Source organism: Gavialis gangeticus, unplaced genomic scaffold (genome assembly GCF_001723915.1).
Source record: "Gavialis gangeticus isolate Ggan-Ray unplaced genomic scaffold, GavGan_comp1, whole genome shotgun sequence".
NCBI classification, from domain to species: domain Eukaryota; kingdom Metazoa; phylum Chordata; order Crocodylia; family Gavialidae; genus Gavialis; species Gavialis gangeticus.
In genome coordinates this window covers 30,458,443-30,481,380 of record NW_017729024.1, presented here as the reverse complement: position 1 = coordinate 30,481,380, position 22,938 = coordinate 30,458,443, and the positions used below count along the sequence as shown (strand labels likewise).

Genomic DNA, 22,938 nt, shown 5'->3' with positions numbered 1-22,938 from the left:
AAGACTGCGGGACCTAAACCTGTTCAGCCTTCACAAGAGAAGGCTGAGGGGGGCCTGGTGACTATCTATAAACTCACTGGGGAGACCAGAAGGGTTTGGGGGAGACACTGTTTCCCCTAGTGCCCCCTGGCATAACAAGGAATAATGGACACAAGTTATTGGAGAGTAGGTTTAGATTAGACATCCGCAAGAACTACTTCACAGTTAGGGTGGCTAGGAGCTGGAACCAACTTCCAAGGGAAGTGGTGCTGGCTCCTACCCTGGGGATCTTTAAGAAGAGGCTTGATGCCTACCTGGCTGAAGTCATTTGAGTCCAGTTTTTCTCCCGCCCAGGCGGGGGGTCGGACTTGAAGATCTACAAGGTCCCTTCCGACCCTACTTCTATGATTCTATGATATCCAGGGGTCAACCACCACCATGCTGCTCCCTTGCAGTGCAGAGAAAAAAAACAATGGAGCAATGCAGTCTTGGCCAGCATGTGCTGCTGAGAAGCAGAACTGGCCCTCCCAGAGCTATACTCTGCTTCCAGCCAGGCTTTGGGCAGCAGAATCACCACAGCTGCAGCTCTGGGGGGCCCCCAGGTAAGGCTGCTGGGACTAGCCCAGTGCTGGCCCCAGCCTCCCCTACCTGACCAGGGGTAACTTGCCATGCCAGAGCACACATGGCACAGGCATTCCCCAGAGACAAGAACTGGCACCACAAGGTGCACTGCCACTACTTGTCCCAGGGGAACCAAATGTCTATGTACATCTGGATTCACCTGAAGACTATCATCCTATACCACTGGTACTTGGAGTTTCCAGATAGATTTAAAACTATTTTGTAAAAAACCTAAGCAAGTGAATATATTTGCATTTTATTATAAAATGACACTCATGACCCAACCAGAGTTCAGTATTTGTCACTGACTTATTAACAGAACAAATCAAATACTTAGCTTCCACTTCTTAAGGAAGGGATGAATAAAATTTCTGTTAAAGGAACTGAGGGCATATTTATATGGTGACAGTAGTCTGTTCCAGCCAAGATGACTCTGAGCATACCCCACTCTCCTGCTCTCACATGCATGCCCCAAACTAAAAAGTATACCAGGAGGGCAACTTCAGTGTCATCTCCAGGGGCCACTCTCAAGCACACTCAAGAGTACTTGTCATTTAAATGGTAGATTTTTTAGTATTTAATAAAACATGTTGATACCTTTAAAAGTGGATATATTTCATAGTCTTTCAGAGTACACTCCAGATCATTAGGCATTAGATTTGACAGTACTATATACCACACAAAGATATCATTTTCTTTGGCAAGGTACTTTGTCAGGTCAAGTGCAGACTCAATCTCAAGATAGCCAGACCTGTTTTTGAAAAAAAAAAATATATATGCATCTATTTGAGCATATTTATTCAAGTGTGGATCTATAAATATACAGCAGGAAGACCTATATATTTAAACAACTGATGGGAAAAGAATCCAGATACTGGTGTAGGCTTTGGGAGAGGCGGGAAAAAGAAATAACACAACAGGGACCATCTAAGAGTCTGACTACTTACTCATATGTTTATTATGGAAAAGGTGCTACTACCATGAGTTAATGAGATCGCTCATGACATTAAGTACACTGTATTTGGTTATGTTTGCACAATCAGGTCCATATATGGAGCCTCTCCATCATTGTCACCAGGACAAAAATTAAGATTTTTTGTTTTATTGTATGTTCCTCTCCATTTTTAAACCACTGAATAACAGATTTTTACTATAGGGTATCTTGGTGCATAACCATTATGTGAGGAGTATAAACAACTTAACTCAGGCATAGGTTCAACTTACTATTATTACTGGCTACAGCAGGATGGCATAAATATAGGAATAGGATCATAGGGAAGTAGGGCTGGAAGGGACCCCACAAGGTCCATTCTCCTATTTAAGGCAGGATTGTCCCTGAGTACAATTCACTCTTGCGGATGGGAAATATAAAGGTACATATCCTCCAGTAACCAGACATGGGGAGCAGGTTTCAAGTCCTTATTACAGGCCACACTGGGCCCTCTTCTTGGAATAAAAACCACAGAAAGTGTGTATACATGCATAGAAGTGTTTTGGAAGGGGGGGAGGCAGAATTCTGAGTTTCCTCACACAGTTGCTTCCAGTAATCTTCCACGGGTTGGAGCATGCTCTGATCACCTGTGAAACTATTATGGGCCTGACTCTCAAACCATTCAGTTATTCTGATACCTGTGTAGATTTCCACTGTTTGCTGGAGATAGAAAAATGACTATTAACTCGTACATCTTTCCGTTGCTCCATGGCAGAATGGAGCTGTGCAGTGTACATGGGTACTTGGGATATTCATAAAGAAGGATCTCCAATATGGAAGGTAGAGGGATGGGACTATGTATACACAATCAAGCTATATTAATTTACTGCAGAATCACCACACTTTGTTGGGGGAATCCTAGCAATCTCCTTTTGTATGCATTGGCCCATCTCTGTCCAAGTGAAAATAATTAAAGAGCATATGCATGACAAGCATATGCAAGTAGTTGGGACCCATTAATCCCTATGGCAACACATCATCCTATGGCAATGTAGCAATCACATGGGTCTAGAGTGCTGCTAGAGTGACATACCAGCAAAATGCACCCATGCACAGCACAGTAATCACCTGTACAGCACCGTGCTTTACTACTTCCAAAAGACAGCAGTATCTTTCAGAAGTACTAAAGCACACTGCCATAGCAGTGTTGCTGTATGGTGATGTGTAGATGCACCTAATTTGTAGAAAAAGTTACGGTGGTTCTAGTGCTTTAAGCATTTAATGAAGGCAGGACAAAGCTTTATTTAAAATACCGCAAAGAGCTCCCATGCATTTGCAGGGGGGTGGACTAATGCTCCCTGATAAAATCTGTTGTTTTTATGAGGTATTTACAAACACAATGCAGCATGAGGTATATGGGGTGTGATAATGGATAGTGAAATAAATTCATAATAGATTAAAAATGTACTCACTCTGTCAAAGAAAAAGCATCGTCTATCAGTTGTAACCTGTTGACAAGAGGAAAAACCTGCAAAAGCATCCACGAAGTGTTAGCAATTTCACTATGAGGAAAAATAGATTTAAATTAAGTTAAAACAACCTGGTCCTGTAGTCCTTTCCCAAACCAAATTCTTATAGACTTCAGTAAAAGTTTTACTGACTTGATATATAAAGATTTGTTTTTATTTTGAGCTGAAATAATTTACTTCTATATGTGCTTTTAAGATAATTTTTCTTAGGTGTAGACTCAAGAAAATGCTACATGTAGCATACATTTATAACAGTTAACTAACTGCTAAGCTTGAAAACCTTCCTTAAGTTTATAAAACTCTTAAAATAAAGAAAATCTACAGTAAATCCCTTACCCTGTTCCCCTGATTTCATTGATTTGACATAGACTTTTTATCCTTTCGAGACTCCAGTTTCAAATGAAGTCAGACTACTTCTCAATTACATGGCTGTTTGTACTCATAGGCAGAACTTCATTTAAGAATTTGAAAAAAATCTAGGGTGATCCTACATCAGGTTATATGGAGGAGAAAGAGCAGCAGATGAGTTGCATTATAACCAGAATGTATAAACAGACACCCAAGTTTCTTGGGCAAAAAAGACTTAACATGAATTGAAAATACATCTGTCTCCCCAGCATATACATATGATGCAGATCCTGCACTAAGAAAGCTGAGCAGGAATACAGTTTGCCCACCCTCATACTGTATGATTTTTTTCTACCCATTTTTCATCCCTGTTGCTTTTTTGGGGAATGGAGTCTCAGCATTCACAGTCTAGAATGTATTTTAATGTAAAGATCATTGGGCAATATTGTGGATTAATCTTGCATAACCAAATTAGAAATAGTGGGCACGTCCACATGTGCAAATGCTATTTTAAAGTAAACTCACCATGGCAGGCACCTACATGTGCGGGGAAGCGGGAGCAGATTTGCTGCTCATGGCAGAAATCTGCTCTTGCTCCTGCACTGACTCTGTGCATCAGCCAGGGGGAGCTCAGGGCTAGGGCTGCTAGCCCAGGGGCTGGCAGGGAGCATGGAGCACCACAGAGATAAGAATCTCCCACCCCCTGCTCCAAGGTCATGGAGCCCAGGCTGAGAGATAAGGATCTCCACCACCCCTCCTGGTGGCTGGGAGATAGGAATTAGGAGTGTGTGAAACGGATCCTATTTGATTCAGATTTGGATTCAGCCCAAATCGGGGACAGTGATTCAATTAATTGATTCTGATTGCTGTCCTCGATTCAATTCGGCTGAATCTGAAGATCTAATGCTGATCTGGAGAATCAGCAATTCAGACATAGACACAGCTTTAAATATTTTTTCTGCATACCTCGAGATACCAGGCACGGCTCATGAACACTGAGATGGTGGGGCAGATGGACAGTCCCATAGGAACATGTCCACCCCCCCCCCTTGCTTGGCAATGAACCTGGAAGTGGACCAGAAATATTTCAGATCCACTTCCAGGTCTGCCGGGGAGCACGCCAGGGCCACTCCCCACCCCTCCCGTGCTCCTCCAGCTTGGCAATCAGCTGTGGGGAAACCCTGGGTGCTCCCCCAGACCGAGGAGGCACTGAGCTGGGGACACGGCAGGGCCTCCAACACGCTCTCCAGCTGACCCGGAAGTAGACCGAAAGTGCTTCTGGTCCACTTCCAGGTCTGCTGCCGAGCACATTGAGGACCCCCCCGTGCTCCTCTGGGACACTCCATGTGCCCCAGCATCACAGCATTCACGATTCACCTGCTACTTAGAGGTATGTAGAAAAAATATTTAAAGCTGTGTCTATGTCTGAATGGCCGAATCTTTCCAAATCAATTTGGAGGGTTCCAGTTTGATTAGGAGGGATAAAAGGGTCCTCTGATTCAATTCAGATTTGGAGGTTCAGCCACTGAATCAGGCCAAATCTCCACTGAATCGAATCAGGGACCGAACCTTCACACAGCCCTAATAAGAATCTCCCAGCCTCAGCTCTGCAGTTCTGAAGCCAAGGCTGGAAGATAAGAATCTCTAAGCCCCTGCTCCATAATTGCAGAATGGGGGCTGGGAGCTGCCTGCTGCCAGGGCAGGGGAACTTGCAGGGACATCTCCCAGGGCAGCTCCTGAGGGCAAGGAGCAATCTCCTACCCCTTTCTGCCCAAGTGACCAGGAGCACATTTGCTCCTGGTGGGCTGTCTATACATGCATACTGTGCAGTAATTACTCCTGAGTAAATATGCTACTTGTATTCACAGGTAGCAAATTTACTCAGGATTAGAGCAAATTACTGTGTAGTGGGTGCATCTACATGAGACGTTAATTGCGCAGTAGCCTAATAACACTGTGCAATAGTGTGCCGGGTAACAACCGTGCTAATACGCTGCTGAGCAGTAGTATTAAGCTGTTTACATGACTGCAAGGCTTGTTCAAGTTCCCCCAGATTTCCCTATTGATCAATACCCACATGAGATTTAAAGCACATATTTATAACTATAGAACATCTACATTTATGCTGATGTACTCAGAATCTGCTTAATCAGGGAATGCATATGGCTAGGGACAGAAATTAAACATAAACCAGTATAAGTGATCCGAAACTGGTTCAAATCTGCATCACAAGAGAAGTTCAGTGCAAGTAAACCACTTTCAAAATGGCCAAAGCCAGTTTAAGATAAGTCTGATACTACATCCATTCAGGTTTAACTATTTCAGGTTAAATTGGAAATTCTGTCCCAGATCTCCCCCAGGTTCAAATTAACTCTCAGTGTCCCAGGATCCCAGGATGCTCTGCATCTCCCCCTCCCTTGCAGGGTGGATGGGCTAGCTTTGGCCCATGCTGTCTGCTCCAGCTGAGCAGGGACCCATGCTCTACTGCTCCCCTGCTTCTGGCCTGGGCCACTGCACTGGGGTAGCTGGCATGTGGTTGCATTTCTGGAATCAAAAATGAATGTCGGTTTACTTGCTTTTCAATTCAATCTATGCAGTTTAGACTAACCTGCAAAGACTGAATTGATTCAGCCTCAGGCTTTTTGATTGTCTGTCCTTAATCATAGTGTTTGAAAGAGAGCATAATGTGATGTGGAAAGGCTGTCTCACAGTGCTCCTACTCTGCCATACCTAGAGATTGAAATTTCTTTGGAACAGCTTCCATAAAGCCAAGAGAGCAATGGCACTAAGAAGCTTTCTGCACTTCCATTTCTTTGCTAGGACTAGCCATTGTTCATACCTTCTACAGCATTAGAGAGGTTGATTTAGGTGTAATGAACTGTTTTAAGTGGTTTAAAACATTCTAAATTCTGTAATTAAAAGGGAAAAAAGTACTGACAAATTTAGCCACTTAAATGTTCTAGGGTCTGGTCACATCACATACCATGCAACTCAAATGATATAGAAAGTAAAGGTGACATTTGCATCTTATTGCTGTGCCTCTTTAATCTGAGCCCAAATTGTGCTGGGTTAGTTCCTTGACATAGGAAAGCATTAAACTACTCTAAATTAAGTTATAATGTCAGCCAATTGTTGGTCACTAGGTGATGAAATGGTAACCAGGGAATGGCAGAACATAAGCACAGTGACAGGAACACAGAGTTTCCCTCTGGTGAAAAATTTCAAAAGAAAACCAGATGAAAATTAGAAAATTATGGGGGAGGTACCCCCCTAAGTGTAAGGGACTTTTTTTTCATTTTTGGAGAGAACTGAAACAGAATCTTTCATTTTGTTACCAGCTACCCAAATGTCTGGGCAGCTGCCTACTCTGGAGTGGCACTGGGGAGACAGGGAGACCTGGGCACAGCCTGCCTCCTGATTTCTATTGATCATCACTTGACAACCAGTGTGTCTCTGTGAACCCAGATTCTATCCTGTCATCATCTTCCCCTAGGAAGTTCTAAGAGCAGCTGAACACCTGCAATGCCAACTATTCTTATCACACTTTGTGCAGATTCTGTGCTCCTGAAAGAACCTGATTTCTTTGGGAAGTCTCCTCTAGCTCCTTATGACAGCTTTACAGATATAACCTCATCCTACAAAAATATTTTTTCAGCATAAACTTGAAGTAAAAAACTATTTGTGCTGCTCTCGTTCCGACTGCTTTCAAAAGGAACTTTGCCAGCATTTTAATGGGTATTGGAATAGGTCCTTTGTATCAGATACATTAGGTCAGTGGTGTCAAAGATACACCCTGTGGCCCAGATGACATGGCCCTGTACTCCTGATCCTGCCCATAGGGCAAGAAATTCAGGATCTGCAGTAATTATAGCTACTACTGCTTATCCAGAAGCCAAATTTCCAGCCCCATGGGAAGCCCAATGGACTAGATGACATATTTATGCTGAAAAAATATTTATATAGGACCAGGTTCTATTTGTTTGGTGGAGAGAGGAGCAGCAACTGATGTGGTTCCCAAATCCACAGTAATTCATCCTGCCATCGCCAAATTTCTAGCCCCAAAGTCCAGATGATACGGTCCCATATTCTAGATCCAGGCTGCGGACTCTTTCCACACAACAGGATGAGTTTGACACCCCTGCACTAGATTATCCCAAACCTTGGTCAAAATAATAACTTAACGCAATTAAAAACATATTGTAGAGACTTTAGACGCTTAAAGATAACTTTTTTAGTCTTACCTCTGGATTGTTTTCAAGCAGTTTTCCTATCCTCTTCAAATATGATGAGTTATAATTAACTCTATAGTATCCAGATAAATTCATATTTAGTAGGATCCAATCATGTTCTGAACCTGATATCTGCATTTCAGGAAATATTTCTGGAAGAGATATTTGAAGGTGGGAAGGCTGTATCTTTTTATCAAATTACAAATCCAGGTATACAATTGTAATCTGAGATGTACATGTTTATCACCATATAATTAAAATGTGTTATTACTACACTATAAGAGGCAAATTCATGTTTGAAGAGACACTGCGCCTATTCCTAGATTTGATACACAATGGGCACATCTACAGGTCACCCTACGGCAACAAAGCAACACGCTATTTCACCATACGGCATGCTACGGCTATGTAGCAATAACGTGGGTCTACACATGATCACCAGCTACCCTAGTATAGGGCATTGCTATGGTGACACAGCAGCAAAATCTAACCGTGCTCCACACACATGGTGCAGTAACCCCCCACATTGTGCCATGCTTTAGTACCTCCAAAAGGAAGTACTAAATCATGTTGCCATAGCAACCTCAGCATAGGGCGATGTGTAGATGCGCCCAATGTAGAGAAGGCACAAAAAACAGCCTACTGTACTCTCTGTGTTCCATACAACACAGCAACTTTCTCTAGGGAATATCCCTAAGGCACTAGCCATGCTTTCAGGAGGCTGGGCCATGGACATTCTGCAATCTTCTCTTACCTAGACCTAGACTAGGAAAGAGATGAATTTTTACACTGATTTAGCTAATTCCAATTAGGTTTCTATAATTAGGATACTATAATCAAATCCACATTAGAGGATTTCCTCTTCATAGTTGGGTCAGTCAGGTCTCAGACCTCTTCACACCTCTGATTAACAAAGTTATGCTAGTAGCAGGCTGTAGCATAGACATTGTCTTACAAATCTAAAAACAGATTTATATAGCACAAGGTATCATCAGGAAGGGATACTTGAGTTAATCTGAATGAGCTGACAGAAAAGGGTGGACATACACTTTATTAAGTACTGCAAAGTTGAGAAAAGCATTTGAAAACTTTACCATAGTCCATGAGTCTACTTTATAGATGGTCCAAAGTTTGGAGGGGTACAAGGCACAATTCAGGCTGGTTTCTAGGACCTCAACTCCAAACTTTTTAATGACTTGACTTTTATAACTGTAACAACCTAATAAACCTTTTTTAAAAAAAAACTGAAATAGCAGTGACTATTAGAGCTGAACAAATGACTTACTCTTGGCCAGAGCAAGCAAAAGAAAAAAGAAAGGTGGTGTTTCTGGAAAATCAAGAGAAATGCACTTGGAGCCAAATGAAACTTACATTCAAAACAAAGCATTTCTTTTTGATTACAGCCATTTTGATTACTTGTTTAATAAAATCAAATGCAATTTGGAACAAAGGTCATTCATAACAGGATGGAGGTGCCATTCACAAAAATGTGGTGATGGTAGTAGCACAGATTGTTGTGTTGTGGTGTTATTATTGCCCAATGACTCAGGCTGTTACCTATGTGCAAATCCCTTCATTACCAGATATGGAGTAAGGACTGGAACCTGGGTGTTTCTCCATCCCAGCTAAGTACCCCAAACACCAAGCTATAGGATCACAGGAAAACAGGGCTGTGAGGGACCCATCAAGGTCAACTAGCTCATTCCCCCTGCTCAAGGCAAGGTCATTCTTGCCTAAACCATCCCAGTCAAGTGTCTCTGTAACCTGGTCTTGAAAATTTCCAGGGATGGAGATTCCACAATTTATCTCAGTAGTCTGTTCCAATGCTTGACCATGTTCAAGTGGTTGATTTGCAAGTGACACTCCTGTTAATGCAAACCAGTTGCCACTGGCCTTTTTTAAAACAAAAGCATATGGATGGCTCATATTCAGTTTATGGTCTCCTGTAACCATGAGGTCTTTCTCTGCAGTACTGCAACCTAGTCAGTCATTCCCCAGACTGTATTTATGCATGCAATTAATCCATCCTAAGGGCAGGACTTTGCACGTGCCTTTATTAAGCCTCATCTGATTGACTGTGGGCCATTTTTTCAGTCTATCCAGGTCTTTCTAGATGTTGTCCCTACCTTCTGGAGTATCTGCAATTCCACCCAACTTGGTATCATACACAAATATGCTAAGCGTGCACTTAATCCCATTTTCCAAATCAAGGGTAGTCAACCCCCAGTCTGCAGGCCAGATCCAGCTTGTGGCCTTCCCATGGGGCTGGAAATGTGGTGGCAGGAGAGCAGTGGCACTGTTCCTCCACCACCAGATTTTACAGGTTCCTCATCCCAGTGGACAGAGCCCAATCCCAGTACACAGGAGGCTGAGAGGGGGCAGTGTCAGGCTCCTGGAACCCAATCCAGGCATACTAGGGTTGGAGTGGGCAGTGCTAGGTCCCCTGGGATCATTCACAGTTGCAGAGATCACTGCCAGACTCCTGGGGACCAAACCTGGCAGGCAGGGGCAAAAAGAGTTACCTTCAGGCCCACAGGAACCAAACCCAGCATGAGGGAATGGTGCCAAGCCCCTGGGGACCAATCTCTGCACATGGGGCCCAGCAGAACCTAATTTTGATGTGGGAACGGAGGCGGGGGGGGGAGGGGGTGCCAGGCCCCAGAGACTAATCCAGGCACTTGAGTCAGGGAGAAGATGTTGCTGGGCCTGAAGGCCTGTTCTTGGCATGTGGGGCTCAATTCCACCCATGGGCCAGCCCCACCCCATTTATTTGGCCCACAGGACCAAAAGGATAAACACCAATGCTGCATGTCATTAATGAAGATGTTAAACAATGCAAGACCCAGGACAGATCCCTGGGTAATCCCACTTAACACCTAAAGAATGAACCACTGGTGACTACTTATTAAGTATAATGATCTTGGAACCAGTTGTGTATCCACTTTAGAGTACTTTTATCTAGTCTGTATTTCCTTAGTGCATTAATAAGAATGTTGTGGGAGACAGTGTCTAAAGCCTTGCTAAGGTCAAGATACATCACATCCACTACTTTCCCCCATCCACACAGCCTGTCACCTTATTGCAGAAGGAAATTAAGTTGGTCAGGCATGACTTGCTCTTGGTGAATCTCTTGCTGGCTCTTCCTGATCACTATGTTCTCCTCTGGATGCTTCACAACAGATTCCTTGACTCTTGACTGGAAGGATCAATGAGAATACCACCTGCCCCCCATCCCCAATCCCCTTCATCCTTGCATCCAGAGCCATGTAGTCACTTCTGATCTGTTCCAGGTCACCTCTGGCAGTATCATTGGTGTCCATGTGCATGAACAGCATTTAGTCAAAGTAGTCAGAGAGTCAGATACATCTTGGCAATCTTTTCATGATGAGGTTTTCCAAGGGAATGAGGGTTTCTGGTGGGGAACACACCTCATGAACCAACAAGTCAGGCCAGCAAATGGATGCCTCCATGCCCCACAGGAGGGAGTTGCCAGATAACACCACCCATAACTTCCTCTTGGCAGCTGTAGTCTTGATCCTCACCCACCTAGGGGTGCATGGCTTACTAGATCTGGATCTCTCCTGCCACTGGAGTGGGCTCTTTTTTATCTGATGCCAGGGCTTCATATTCATTCTCCATCTGGACAGCTGCAGGTTCAGAAGAGGAGTGCTGTTTGTTGCTTCCACCTTTCAGACTTCCTGTGTCTTCTGTGTCTTCCAGTACAGACAGTCAAAAAGTCTAAGGTTGAATTGATTCAGTCTTTGCAGGTAGTCTAAGCCAGGGGTTTTCAACCTTTTTTTAGTAAGTGTAGCCCTGGCAGCCCCCTTTTTAGTAAGTGTATCCCTGGGGTGGGGGGTGCCAACCAGCCAGACACCAAGCGGGGGGAGAGGGAGTTCAGGAGGATGGCGAGCAGCCAGATGGCAAGCGGGGGGAGGGAGGGTAGTGAGCAGCCAGACACAGAGCGGGAATGTGGCAAGTGGCAACAGTGTAGCATCTGTGCGGCCCTGCTCTCGCCCCGCCCTGGCCCTGCTTCAGTGAGGCAGCGGCATGGGGTGGCTGAGCTCTGCCCCCACCCACTCCTGCATATCCCCTGAGACCTTTCAACGCACCCCCAGGGGTACGCATATCCCCGGTTGACAACCCCTGGTCTAAGCTGCTGAGATTGAACCAATAAGCAAAGGAACAGACATTCACCCTTTTGATTCAGGAAATGCAGCCACATGCCTGCAGTGGCTCAAGTCAGAAGCCAGGGGGCACTAGAGCACAGCTCTCTGGCACGTAGCCAGCATGGGCTGTGTGTTCACTTCCTCTTCCTCCTGTCCCCTAAGGTCTCTGGGATTTACAGTACACAGCAGCAGGATTCTGCAGGGTTGGTCATCACTTCCTCTTCCAGATGCCTCTGGGATTTGTAGTTCAGTTGCAGCCAGCAGTAAGTAAACAAGGCAAAGCAGCTCTGTGCTCAGCAGAGAAGGAGTTTAACCCCCCTCTCTGGCTCCCGTTCCCAGCCGGGGCTTGTCTGGGGGCGGTCAGTGAGCCAGCCAGTGAGCCAGCCCTCACTGGACCAACTAGGGAGCAGAAGGGCGGTGTCAACCCTCCTCTCTGGAGCAGACAGCACAGCCAATCCCAGGACTGCAAAGCATGCTGGGATGCTGGGGGACTCTGATTTAACTTGAACCAGGAAGGGGTCTGGGACAGAAATTTCATAAACTGGTTTGACTTAAATCAGTTAAGTCTGATACTACATTCAACCGGGTTTATCTTAAACCTGTTTCAGCCATTTTGAAATTGGTTTATGTGCACTGAACTTCTGTTCTGTTACAGGTTTAAACTAGTTTCTGATCACTTAAACTGGTTCATGTGTAACTTCTGTCCCTAGCCCCAATGTCTTCTCTGGTTGTCCCTCTACCATGATGGTGGAGGTATCTTGATATACAAAGTTGATAAAGGCCTCACGCTCATAGATGCTTCTAAGCCTATCAACCTCCTGCAGCTTTGGAATTGTGACGTCTTCCAACCATCCTGTTGATTCTCCTGCTAGCTCCTTTTTCCTCTTCTGTTGTTACTTCCTGAAAAAAAATTCTCTTCCTAATTAACCTGATTTCATTCAGTAAGCTTACACAGTGAAGGATGGGTAAGAAAGAGAGTGACCAGGTAAGCTCTCCAGATAACTCCCCACTCAAACTCCTACTCACACCCCACTGTTAGCTAGCTTTTTGGCTGGTCCAGTGATTAAATCAATCTCTCCCTCATCCAGCTGAACTTATTTTACAGGCCAGTGGTAATGTAGTTATCTGACATGTAGTAGCCAGAAAATCCTGTTCCAGCAGTTCATGAAGAATAGGCATCTTAACAGTGTAAAGGAGAGGGAGAGCACCATCACTATTTTGTGAATGGCAACTAAAGAATCATCCTCTGTGTACTTTAATTGGAGTGGCTCTTGGAGCCACTCTAATTAAAGTGATCCCCTCCTCCCACTCCCAAAGCACATGTATAAATGACCAGAGATGGGAAAAGAATGCTGTGGAAATCTTACCTTATAATGTCCACTGAATTATAATAATTAAAGCAGTACCTTAAACAACATTTGTTGATACACTTTCAAAAAAAGAAAAAACGCATGTTTAAACCTAAAAGTTAGCTAATAATTAATGTGGACTTTTTATATTGAAATATTATTCTCTCTCATCTCATTCAAAATATATTTACTGATTATGTAAATGTTTAAAAATATAAACTATTTATAAATATGTTTACAAAAGTTGAGAGGTGACTGAAAGATTTTTTTTTTCTACTTACTGCTAGTTTCATCTAGCCACACTATTGGTTGTGAAGATCCATTTCTTACCCAAGAAATAGGAACAATCCATGTGTTACTTAATAAAACAGAAATTAGACAATATCATTATTTCTTTCACTTAAGAACACAAATTCTAAACTGATGTTTAATACGATTGCAATTTTTTTTTTAAATTGCAGCTATCTTTTGCCCCTGTTTGATGTTAGTACTCTTGCTGGGTCAACTCCCAGTCTCACACTAGACAAAGAGATTTAGGATTAATTTGGCCTGTACTCTTTGAGGTGATTCTTAAACACCAGTTTCATTCTCTAAGGACTGCTTTCCTTCTGACTGTAATTTTATTCTCCTACCTTCTCTCCTTTCATGACTCTTCAACATATCCTTGACATCTTTAAATTCCTATTCAGAAACATTTTTGGTTAAACGAAGTTCTGGGCAGGCAAAAAAACCCCAAAAAGTGACTTGAACAGTTGGCCAGAAAATCTGGGGGAAGTGTCAATCTGCTGCAGATGGATATGAAAGCTACTGAACCAGGGAGATATACAGGGAAAGGAAGATTCATGTAAATACACCCTCTAGATCTGCCTATATTGGTATGGGATAGGATTTCTTACATGGTATTTCCCACTCCTGGGTTTAGATGTAATGAGAATCAATGGCGATAGGATGGTGTAACATCTCTAAACCAGCCTAGAATATCTGATTCCTGGTAGTCTCCTGCATGTTGGAAGCAAAGTTAACTTCCTGTCTCTCTTTGGAGTACTGTTATGGCTTGTGGATTTCACCACTGGTCATCTACAAGCTACTAAGAGTCATATAAATCAGCCCCTAAATCAGCATCTAAGTGGGCACCAAGCACTATCCACTGACTTAAAAAGGGAAATGCTTAGTGCTCAGTATTTTTGAAAAACAGTTATTTATTTAACAGTCCAAACAAGGAGCTTCACTTCAGTAATTCCTGGTGGAAAATCTTGGTCTTTCATAATCTTGCACTGTTGCTATCCAGGAAGAAGTCAAGAAGTCAAAAGTTTGCCTTAGCCTTATGTTGACTGGTGCAAGAATAAATCAAGACTTGAACTCACTACTTTGGTCCCACAGCAAGTTGCCTTAACTGGTCTGGCTCTGTACTCCACCCAGGAGGAAGTACTGTATTCACCCAAACACAAGAGGCCCCTGTGTGTAAGATGACCCCCAAACAATCAGATTCTACACACAGAAAATGTATACATGTATTATAATTTTATATGTATGGAATCTAGTGATTACAGGATCATCCTAAATCCATGCCCCCACACACTACTGCAGGTGGTGGGGGGAAGAGGTGATGAGGGGGCAGTAATGGGGCAGGTGGTGGGGGACAGACAGGGGAGAGGTAGTAGGGGGACACATAGGGCAGATGGGGAGGCAGTAATGGAGCAAGCAGTGGAAGGCAGCGGGGTAGGGTTGTAGGTGGCAGGCAGAGAGAGGCAGGGAGCTTGCTCCTTGCTGCCGCCCCACCACATTTACCCTTCCATTATGCCTGTCTCCACCCCCACCTCCAGCCTCAGGCTACCCCAATTCCCCATTCCCCTCTCCTCCCTGCTCCATGCTGCTTCTGCTCCCTGCAGCCTCAGGTGCCCACCCCCCCATCTACAGCAGCTGCACAATCTCCCCCACTTCCTTATGCTTAATTGTAAGGCGAGAGTCTTCTTCATTTCACCACATATTAAATGGGGTTAGGAGGGAGCCTTTTCTTCTAATCATGTAAATACGCTAATCACTTGGAAAAGTGAATAGCTGAAATACTAAGTTGAATTCATGGCTCAGACTGGATTCTGGCAAAAAAGCAAACAGATTTTCAAAGAATCATATACTAATTAAACATTTCTCTGTAATAAAAGTAAATGTAGAAATAAATGCTAAAAATATAAATTTCACATACTTGTAACTAGTAGTATTCTCCTTTTTCCTTATATTATGAAATTGTTCCTGACTGATGGTGCCAGTTGATGGATCAAATGTTAAAACTGGGAAGCCACCTTGGCATGTCCATGGGTCCATTATATTTTTTACTGATGCAGGCAACTGAACTTCATCCTGTGCATCTATAATCTTCAAAAAAGTTCTTAATTAGATATATATATGATTTATTTACATTATTCCAGCAGCACTTTAGTGATGAATCAATGTAACAAAAAGAAAAAGAGCAGTATTGTCATTAAAATAGGAAGGATCCAATCCCTTGAGTGAAATTTAAAAAACTGAGACACCATTTCTAATTTTTGTAACTTGATTTTTAGCTTATCTTTTTTATTTAAAGATATTCATACTCTTGGGTGGTTAATAACTTATTTAATTTGTATAGGAAAGGAAACTGTTTATTTAATTCACATAAAATTCAAGATTACCACTATACTAACTAATTAATTAAATACCATTACACCTGAAAATTGGTTCTGGGCCAGATTTCTGTCACTGTGACTCATCATAGCCTCCACTGATTTCAATGCTGCTACAACAAATTGTACCATCGAGAAACTGGCTTCTGCTCTGACTTGTATTATGATGAAATTTTCATTTTATGGTAACTTTGGCATAGACATTATTATTGAAATTATTATTATCTCCTATTATTATCTCCTATTAATATTTTCTTTCCTATAGTCAGGGCTTATTCAGCCTTCAGCATGTATTTAAAGAGCAATAAAATGAGAGTGGACAAGATCCATACACACATACTTGGAAGCTCCAGATAGGAATGTCATCCTCATTTGTGCTGGACCTTTAAGCAGACCGTTAATCCACATTTATATATAGCTGATCTTTCTTTTTTTAATCTTTTTGGTTCTGCTTTTATTTATACTCTACTACTGACCATGTTGTATTGTTTATGCTTGATATAAAATGCTATATAGAACCCAAATTCTGGAATGTGTTTACTACTGCCCAAGACAGGGACAGATACACAGTGGGTACGTCTACACATGCAAATGCTGCGAGGTGGGTTTATTCTAGAGTAAACCCACCATGGGCAGGTGTCTACATGTGTTGGGGATTCAGGACCAGATTTGCTGCTCCTGGCAGCAGTTTGCTCTTGGCTCCTCTGGCCCTGCACTGGCACCCTGCAGCAGCCAGGGGGAGCTCTAGGATCTCCCTGGGTGCTAGCCCAGGGGCTGGCAGGGAGCTCCTTGCCCCCAGGAACTGCCTGCTGCTGGGGTGGGCTCTGCCCCCCAGAGTCTGGGCGGGAACAATGTCCCCCTGCCCCAGCACCAGGGAGTTCTCAGGCCTGGCTACCCCCACTAGTGGATCGGCACAGGGGGCTGGGACCTGCCCCTCCCCTGGAGGTCTTTCCAAGCCCCGTGCCTCAATTGCCAGTTTGGGACGTGGGGCTGCGGCCTGCCCCTGACTGGGGCAGTTCCCACCCAGCCCTGGACTGCACAGGGAAGGGTGTATGTGCAGCCCAGAGCTGGCTGAGGACTGCCCAAAACTGTCCAGGTCAGGGTCAGGTCCCAGCCAGCTCCAGCACAGGCAGAAAACTCTCCCCATGCAGGGATCTTGTTCCCAGCCCCTCCTCTGCAATCTCCTGGGTAGGGGGACAGTGTACCTGCCTGGGCTCCAGTCACAGAGCCCACCCTGGTAGCAGACAGTTCCCAGGGGCAGGAAGCAATCTCCTGCCCCCTACTGCCCACATGACTGGGAGTAAATTTGCTCCTGGCCAGCCACCTACACATGCTGTAATGCATAGTAATTACTCAGTAGTTAATTTGCTACTTGCATTTACAGATAGCAAATTAACTGCCAAATAAATAAAATTACTGCACAGTAAGGGTTAGCATGTGTAGACAGTGATGCTTACTATGCAAGAATTAGCTCTACTGCACAGTGAAACATCTCGTGTAGATGTGCCCAGAGAAAAGCAGAATCATACAGTGAACTATAGTTAGCTTGACTTCTAGACTGCTAAACACCTGCAGTATGCATCTTTAAAAACATCTTTAAAACATTATTATAAAACAAATCTATATCTGCTCTGAAGAACCCCATGCTCAAGCCTTTGGCAAAATTTATTCACAGCAAGAATCACCTATGCAGGTTTTTCCACCCAGTAGGACCCAACAGTTATTTCTCTCACCCTTACATCACCTGTAGTCTTCAAAGAATTGGGTGTGGAGCAAGAATAAGGGTAGACATTCTACTTCAAGTTCCCAGTTGGTTTATGTGCAACGTTTGGCAGCCCAAACAATAAAGTAAAAATACTGAGAAGACGTTATAAGTACCATTTGAATATGGGTCCACAGATCGTCTTGGTTAGCACTTGAAAAGGAAAATGCCTTCAGGTAAGACTGAAATGAAAAACATAATCTTGAGTGCTCATTTAAGGTAATAAAAAATGTCAGCAAAGCAAACCTTTATTCATGCTTGCCTTTGCTTACAAAATGATAAACCCAGACAAAGTTTCTTTTTCTAAACTTACATTAAGTGCTTTGAGAAAAAGCCTCTCAGTCAGAAAGCTAGAAAGCATCCAGATAACGGAAGCCCCCTAAGGCACAAAAAAGTACATGAAAATATTACATTAACGAACTCTCAACAGTTAGTTACTGACATTGAAAACCTATTTTTTTCAAAAGTGATGCTGACTGGTTGTACTTTAAAAATTTAGCAAACACTGAAAATGCATTCATACTCATTTTCTTTTGCACTAATCCATGAACAGTAAAAGCTGCCCTAACCAGCACCTTATAAGCTGGCATGCTCTGTTAACCGGCATGCCGGCTTGTAAGGTAAAAATGAAACTGGAAGTGCCCATCGTGGTTCTTCCGGTTTCACTGAGCCCTCATGGCCTGGGGCAAAGCAGCCTGCATGGGGCCCCCCTCACTGTCCCTCAGGGCCCGTGAGGCCTGCGGGAGGGTCAGCAATGTGGCGGGAGGGGCAGCAACGCCCTGGATGTGGCAGGAGAGGTGGCGGCCCAAACAGGTAAAAGACACCTGTTCAGGCCTCTCAGTTAACTGTCATATTTTGTTATCCGGCACTCCCCATTCCTCATGGGTACTGGATAACAAAGCTTTTGTTGTATATGTGTATACTAAGAAACAAATTAAACCACAAAAATTAAATCTTAGATATAAAGATAACTAAACTATGGCAACCTTTGTGATTTTCAAATCTACTTCTTACAATACCATTACAGACTACAAAATAGATGTAAAGTATCTGGCTTTCTTTTCACCTTACTGTAAGTGACGATGTCAAATAGAGAATCTAATATAAACGTTCCTTTGACCTTTTCTTCTTTCTGTGACAATGATCGATCACTCATTGCATCTTCGGCTCTTAAGACAGGTTGCAAGACACTCTCATAAAACATATGATCCTGAAAATTATGAAAAAACAGAAATTTAGTTTTGAGTTTGCAGAAAACAAAAAGTTTGAAGTAGTCCATGTCGATCACAGAATTAAAATTCATAGCAATGGGAAAAATATATATAAAAACAGAAACAGTTTCCCACCACTCTACAAATTTACAGTTGTTTCCCAAGTAAAAGGGAGAATGGGCTCAAATCTCACAAGTCCTCCTCATGTGGAATTACCCTTTAAGGCAATGGAAGTTTGGCACAAGAAAGTTTTAGGTTTGAGTGTGTTAAAAGGTAATTATGTTTTAAGCATTAATTTTAAAAAAATGTAAAAACTGTTAAACATTCCAAGTCAACAAAATAAACTACAAAATATAAACATGGATTATGGATTTACATTTGAATTAAAATAATGTTTTAGCTCTCTTTCCTGGCAAGATTCAGCTTCTGGATTCCAAAAGCTAGTCAAAAGAATATAGGGAGTACTGCTTTAAGTGCTTCCAGTGCCATTGGATAACAAATATATAAAGTTAGTCCCAAGTGAGCCCCCACACACAGCATTAATGCGATTTAACTATTCGCACCTAAATTTGATACCTGCATTTGCCGGTATCAAATTTAGGCGTGAATAGCCTAAATTCACTATTTTTAACTAACTTTAGTCCCAAGTCAGTGCACACACAGCATTAATGCGCTTTAACGCCTACATGTGTAGATGCCTACCTAAACCCACTTAATGTGCATTAAGCTAATGCGCATTAAATTTAGGTGTGCTTAAATGCACATTTAGACACGCCCATCGTAACTATAATTTAAATGCACCAGGAGAGTAACCAACCCAGCACAAGGATGTCAGATCTCATACTTGGGGAAATGAAGTTTATGCTCATTTGCTTTGTTTGAAAATGCATTTTATATTTTCACGTCTACCCACAAGTTCAGTTAATAATTTCAGTCTATAAAACAGATTTTAGTTTGTTTGTTAAAACACTGCAAGTCACTTTAAATGTACTTGCCAAAGAGGTGGAGCCTGATTTATTTGAAGATTATTCTCACCGTTGCAAACAGTTAATTTTTTGAGCCAAATTTTCAGTGTCTATAATTTTGCACCTTCATTTAAGCTGTATGTGAAAACCCTCTAGTTACAGGTACAGATTTTTAAAAGGGCAAACATCACCAACAAAAAGCAAGCAAAAACTTCATTTCAGTTTAAAAATTAGTTCTCTATTTTTTCATGGTATTACATGCTGATTTATACAAAATAAAAATGTTGTTGACATTCAAAAAAGCCTGTTCACAAATCCCATGACCAAAAAAAAATAAATATGATTTGATCCTCCTGACAGAATGCATTTGACATGCCTGAGTTAAGTTTCCAATTAATCACATTCTTAAGTACTTTGGTGAATTAAACAGGAAAGGTGGTGAATGGTCTACCGCCCAACTAAGTTAAAAGTTCACAGCAGTGCCAAGCATATAAACAGAATGGTGTAGATCACAAGTGACTAAGATATAGTCCATGGGCTAGATGGGGTCAATGGAGCTATGTCATTCAACCCACAGATATCCCTACAGATCTGGAAATTTGGTGGTGAGGAAGCAGCGTCAGCATTAATTATCCATGACAGCACTGATCATTCATGGCCCACAGAACCACCCCTTTAGGGCCAAATGAAGCTGGCAGTACTGGTCTCTAGGACAGCAGTAGGTTTTAATTTTTAATCCAGTCAATAAAATAATGGGCTTGACTACTGTGAAGAAAAATGGGAAATAAATAAAACACTCGCCCCAGGGAATGAGTCCAAGAGGGAGAGAGAAATGAGAAGAGGAGGAAAGCGATGCTTCCGGAGCAGCTGCTCCGGAAAGATACAACAACCCCAAGAGGGGAGAGGCTGGGCACGGAAGGAAAGGGTGTCAGAAGATGTCACCGAGTGGAAAGCTCAGAAAGAGAGCAGGGATGAAAAGAAACCTCTAGGACCCAGCCCGAGCTGGGAGAAGATCTCGAGCAGATCTGGTTAAGCTAGGAATCACTGGTGAAAAAAGAAAAAAAAACCCCAAATCTTGAAAGGTAATACTCAAACAGCAAGAGGAAGGGCGCTGAAGAATATGGCTATCAGACACGTTACAGTGACAGCGGGTCTTGGGTTTTTCTGTTAATTGGATTTTGTTTTGAGCCATTCGGGCTCTATAGAAGACAGGTATAAAAGAGACTGGGAGATGACTACTCCTTAACAAGACTGTGACATATTGTGAGTTCTTGGGAAGAAAGAACACGCCTAGAGATCAATAAATAAACAAAATGCTGGGAGTTATAAATGGGATTGATTAAGAATGCTATGTTGGTATTATAGATGTTCAGTTAAGATTATATCCAAATTGAATTCTGCCTAAGTTAATATTAAGACGTAGTTGATGTGGAGAGAAGTAACAATAGCCTTACAAACAGCGAGTTGATTATGGATGTTGCACCCGTTGGGCTTCGATCATTCGGTCCCATGCCACCCGGCTTTGGATGTGTATGGCTGTTCTTTGATCTGTCCCTCTGGTCTTAGTGAATAGATGTTCCTCCCCGGGGTAGTCTCTTCCCCAGTCCTGCCTGCCACAACTTTGGTAATTCTTTCAGTGGTGAAGTCCGACTACTGGGGCTAATCTACATCCAGGACCTCTGGCGGAAGTCTTCTGCAAGGCTCCAACCTCCCCTGTACCTCGCCCTGAACCCAGCCACGTTGGGTTGTTGATATCTTCCTCAGCCTGACCCTCACTTGCAGGTATTCTAGTTTCTCCCAAAAATACGGGTTAGGTTTCACACTATTACCTAAATCAGAGCCACGCTTTATGGGTCTGCCCAGTCGTTTCAATCCTTTATATGGCAGAGCCCTTCTTCCTAATGGGTTAACACTAGGGCTCTATGTCACCAACCTCCCGACCCCTCCAAAGGTGGGAAACCAAAACCACAAAAGAAAGAATATTCACAGTACCCGTGACCTTCTGACTGCACCCAAAATCAGTCAGCTTAGCCCGAGAGTTCCTTAACTAGCCCTGACCTATGCCTACCCACACCTGGGTGCCACCCTCTTCCCTTCCTTGCGGTAGGTAATCTGCGAACTAATTAGACCCTTGACGTCCTCTCCAGCTCCAGCTATTTAATATTCCCTGTTGGGCAGCTTTATGCCATGGGGCTTGTTTCCGGCAGCCCCTGTTGCTGCTTAAGCTCTCCGCCTCCCACTTAGGGCTGTCCCTGGAGCCTGGCCGAACCTGTATCAATCCCTCTTGACTCGGCACCTAGGATCCCATCGCTCTCCCGTCTTCTCCAGGGTCCACCCTGGTTACCCCACTCGACTTTCTGATGCCCTGGACTCTCTCCCAGGGGTCCTCCATTGGGATGCGGCGTGCCCGCTTCTTCCCTCCCTGGCCTGCCGCTGACGTCTTCTTCCTGAGGGACTCAGAGGCAGCCTTCTGCCCCGTGGGAGGCGATCCTGTCTCTTCTAGCTTCAGGAAGGGGTCCCAGGAGTACTTCCTCTGTTGACTCACTTCCCGCTCTCCTCCCCTCTGCCTCGCTCGTGATCCCTTCTATCTCCCTGTGTCGGCTCTTCCTCTCTCTCTCTCTCCAGCTGGCCACAGTTTTAAAAAGACGCGGCTAACGAGCCACACGGGTCCCGCCACCGCTTCCAGTCTCACCGCGGCTCCAGCTACAGGTAAGGGATTTTCCCTCACTCTCTCTTTCTCCTTGTCTTTCCTGGGGCGTTCCGGCCCCAAGGGGTCCCCCTTGACCCCTCGGGGTCTGTCCCTTGTGTCCTCCCTGTGACAGATGTAAAACTAAATCTTGACAAATAAAGACAATTGTAACCTAAACAAAGTAAGGCTGTGATTTCAAATGATGATGAGCGTTGGGTGCCATGTAGAAGAGTTACAGTAAAAGGGGTAACCCAAGAGGATCCCCACATAAGTTGCCAGAGCCCTACTGTAGTAGAAAACAAATAACACCTCCCGACTAATAACATCATACAATAATCAATACATGGCAGGAAAGAGTCAGAATATACCACAAGTAGTCCAAGACTGAGCAAACTGAGAAAAGAGGGGCTAAAATAATACAGTAAGCTATTAACAGTACCTCACAACTACATAGAAATCAAAGTGATAATTCTAGTTTGGGATCACAGAAACATAAACA

General features: G+C 43.4%; 1 protein-coding gene across 3 annotated transcripts in view; it reads right to left on the bottom strand.

Annotated features, from left to right (window-relative positions):
• The window catches only part of LVRN (laeverin), a 67,851-nt gene that overhangs the window by 33,658 nt on the left and 11,255 nt on the right, over nucleotides 1–22,938 (bottom strand). For all 3 annotated transcript variants that reach the window (XM_019516991.1, XM_019516992.1, XM_019516993.1), the window contains exons 6-13: nucleotides 18,641–18,784; nucleotides 17,888–17,953; nucleotides 17,691–17,756; nucleotides 15,356–15,525; nucleotides 13,434–13,510; nucleotides 7,650–7,789; nucleotides 3,004–3,059; nucleotides 1,198–1,351 (exon numbers count right to left, since the gene is read on the bottom strand). In XM_019516991.1, the coding sequence (XP_019372536.1) occupies nucleotides 1,198–1,351; nucleotides 3,004–3,059; nucleotides 7,650–7,789; nucleotides 13,434–13,510; nucleotides 15,356–15,525; nucleotides 17,691–17,756; nucleotides 17,888–17,953; nucleotides 18,641–18,784 (873 nt within the window). The remainder of the gene's footprint in view (nucleotides 1–1,197; nucleotides 1,352–3,003; nucleotides 3,060–7,649; nucleotides 7,790–13,433; nucleotides 13,511–15,355; nucleotides 15,526–17,690; nucleotides 17,757–17,887; nucleotides 17,954–18,640; nucleotides 18,785–22,938) is intronic.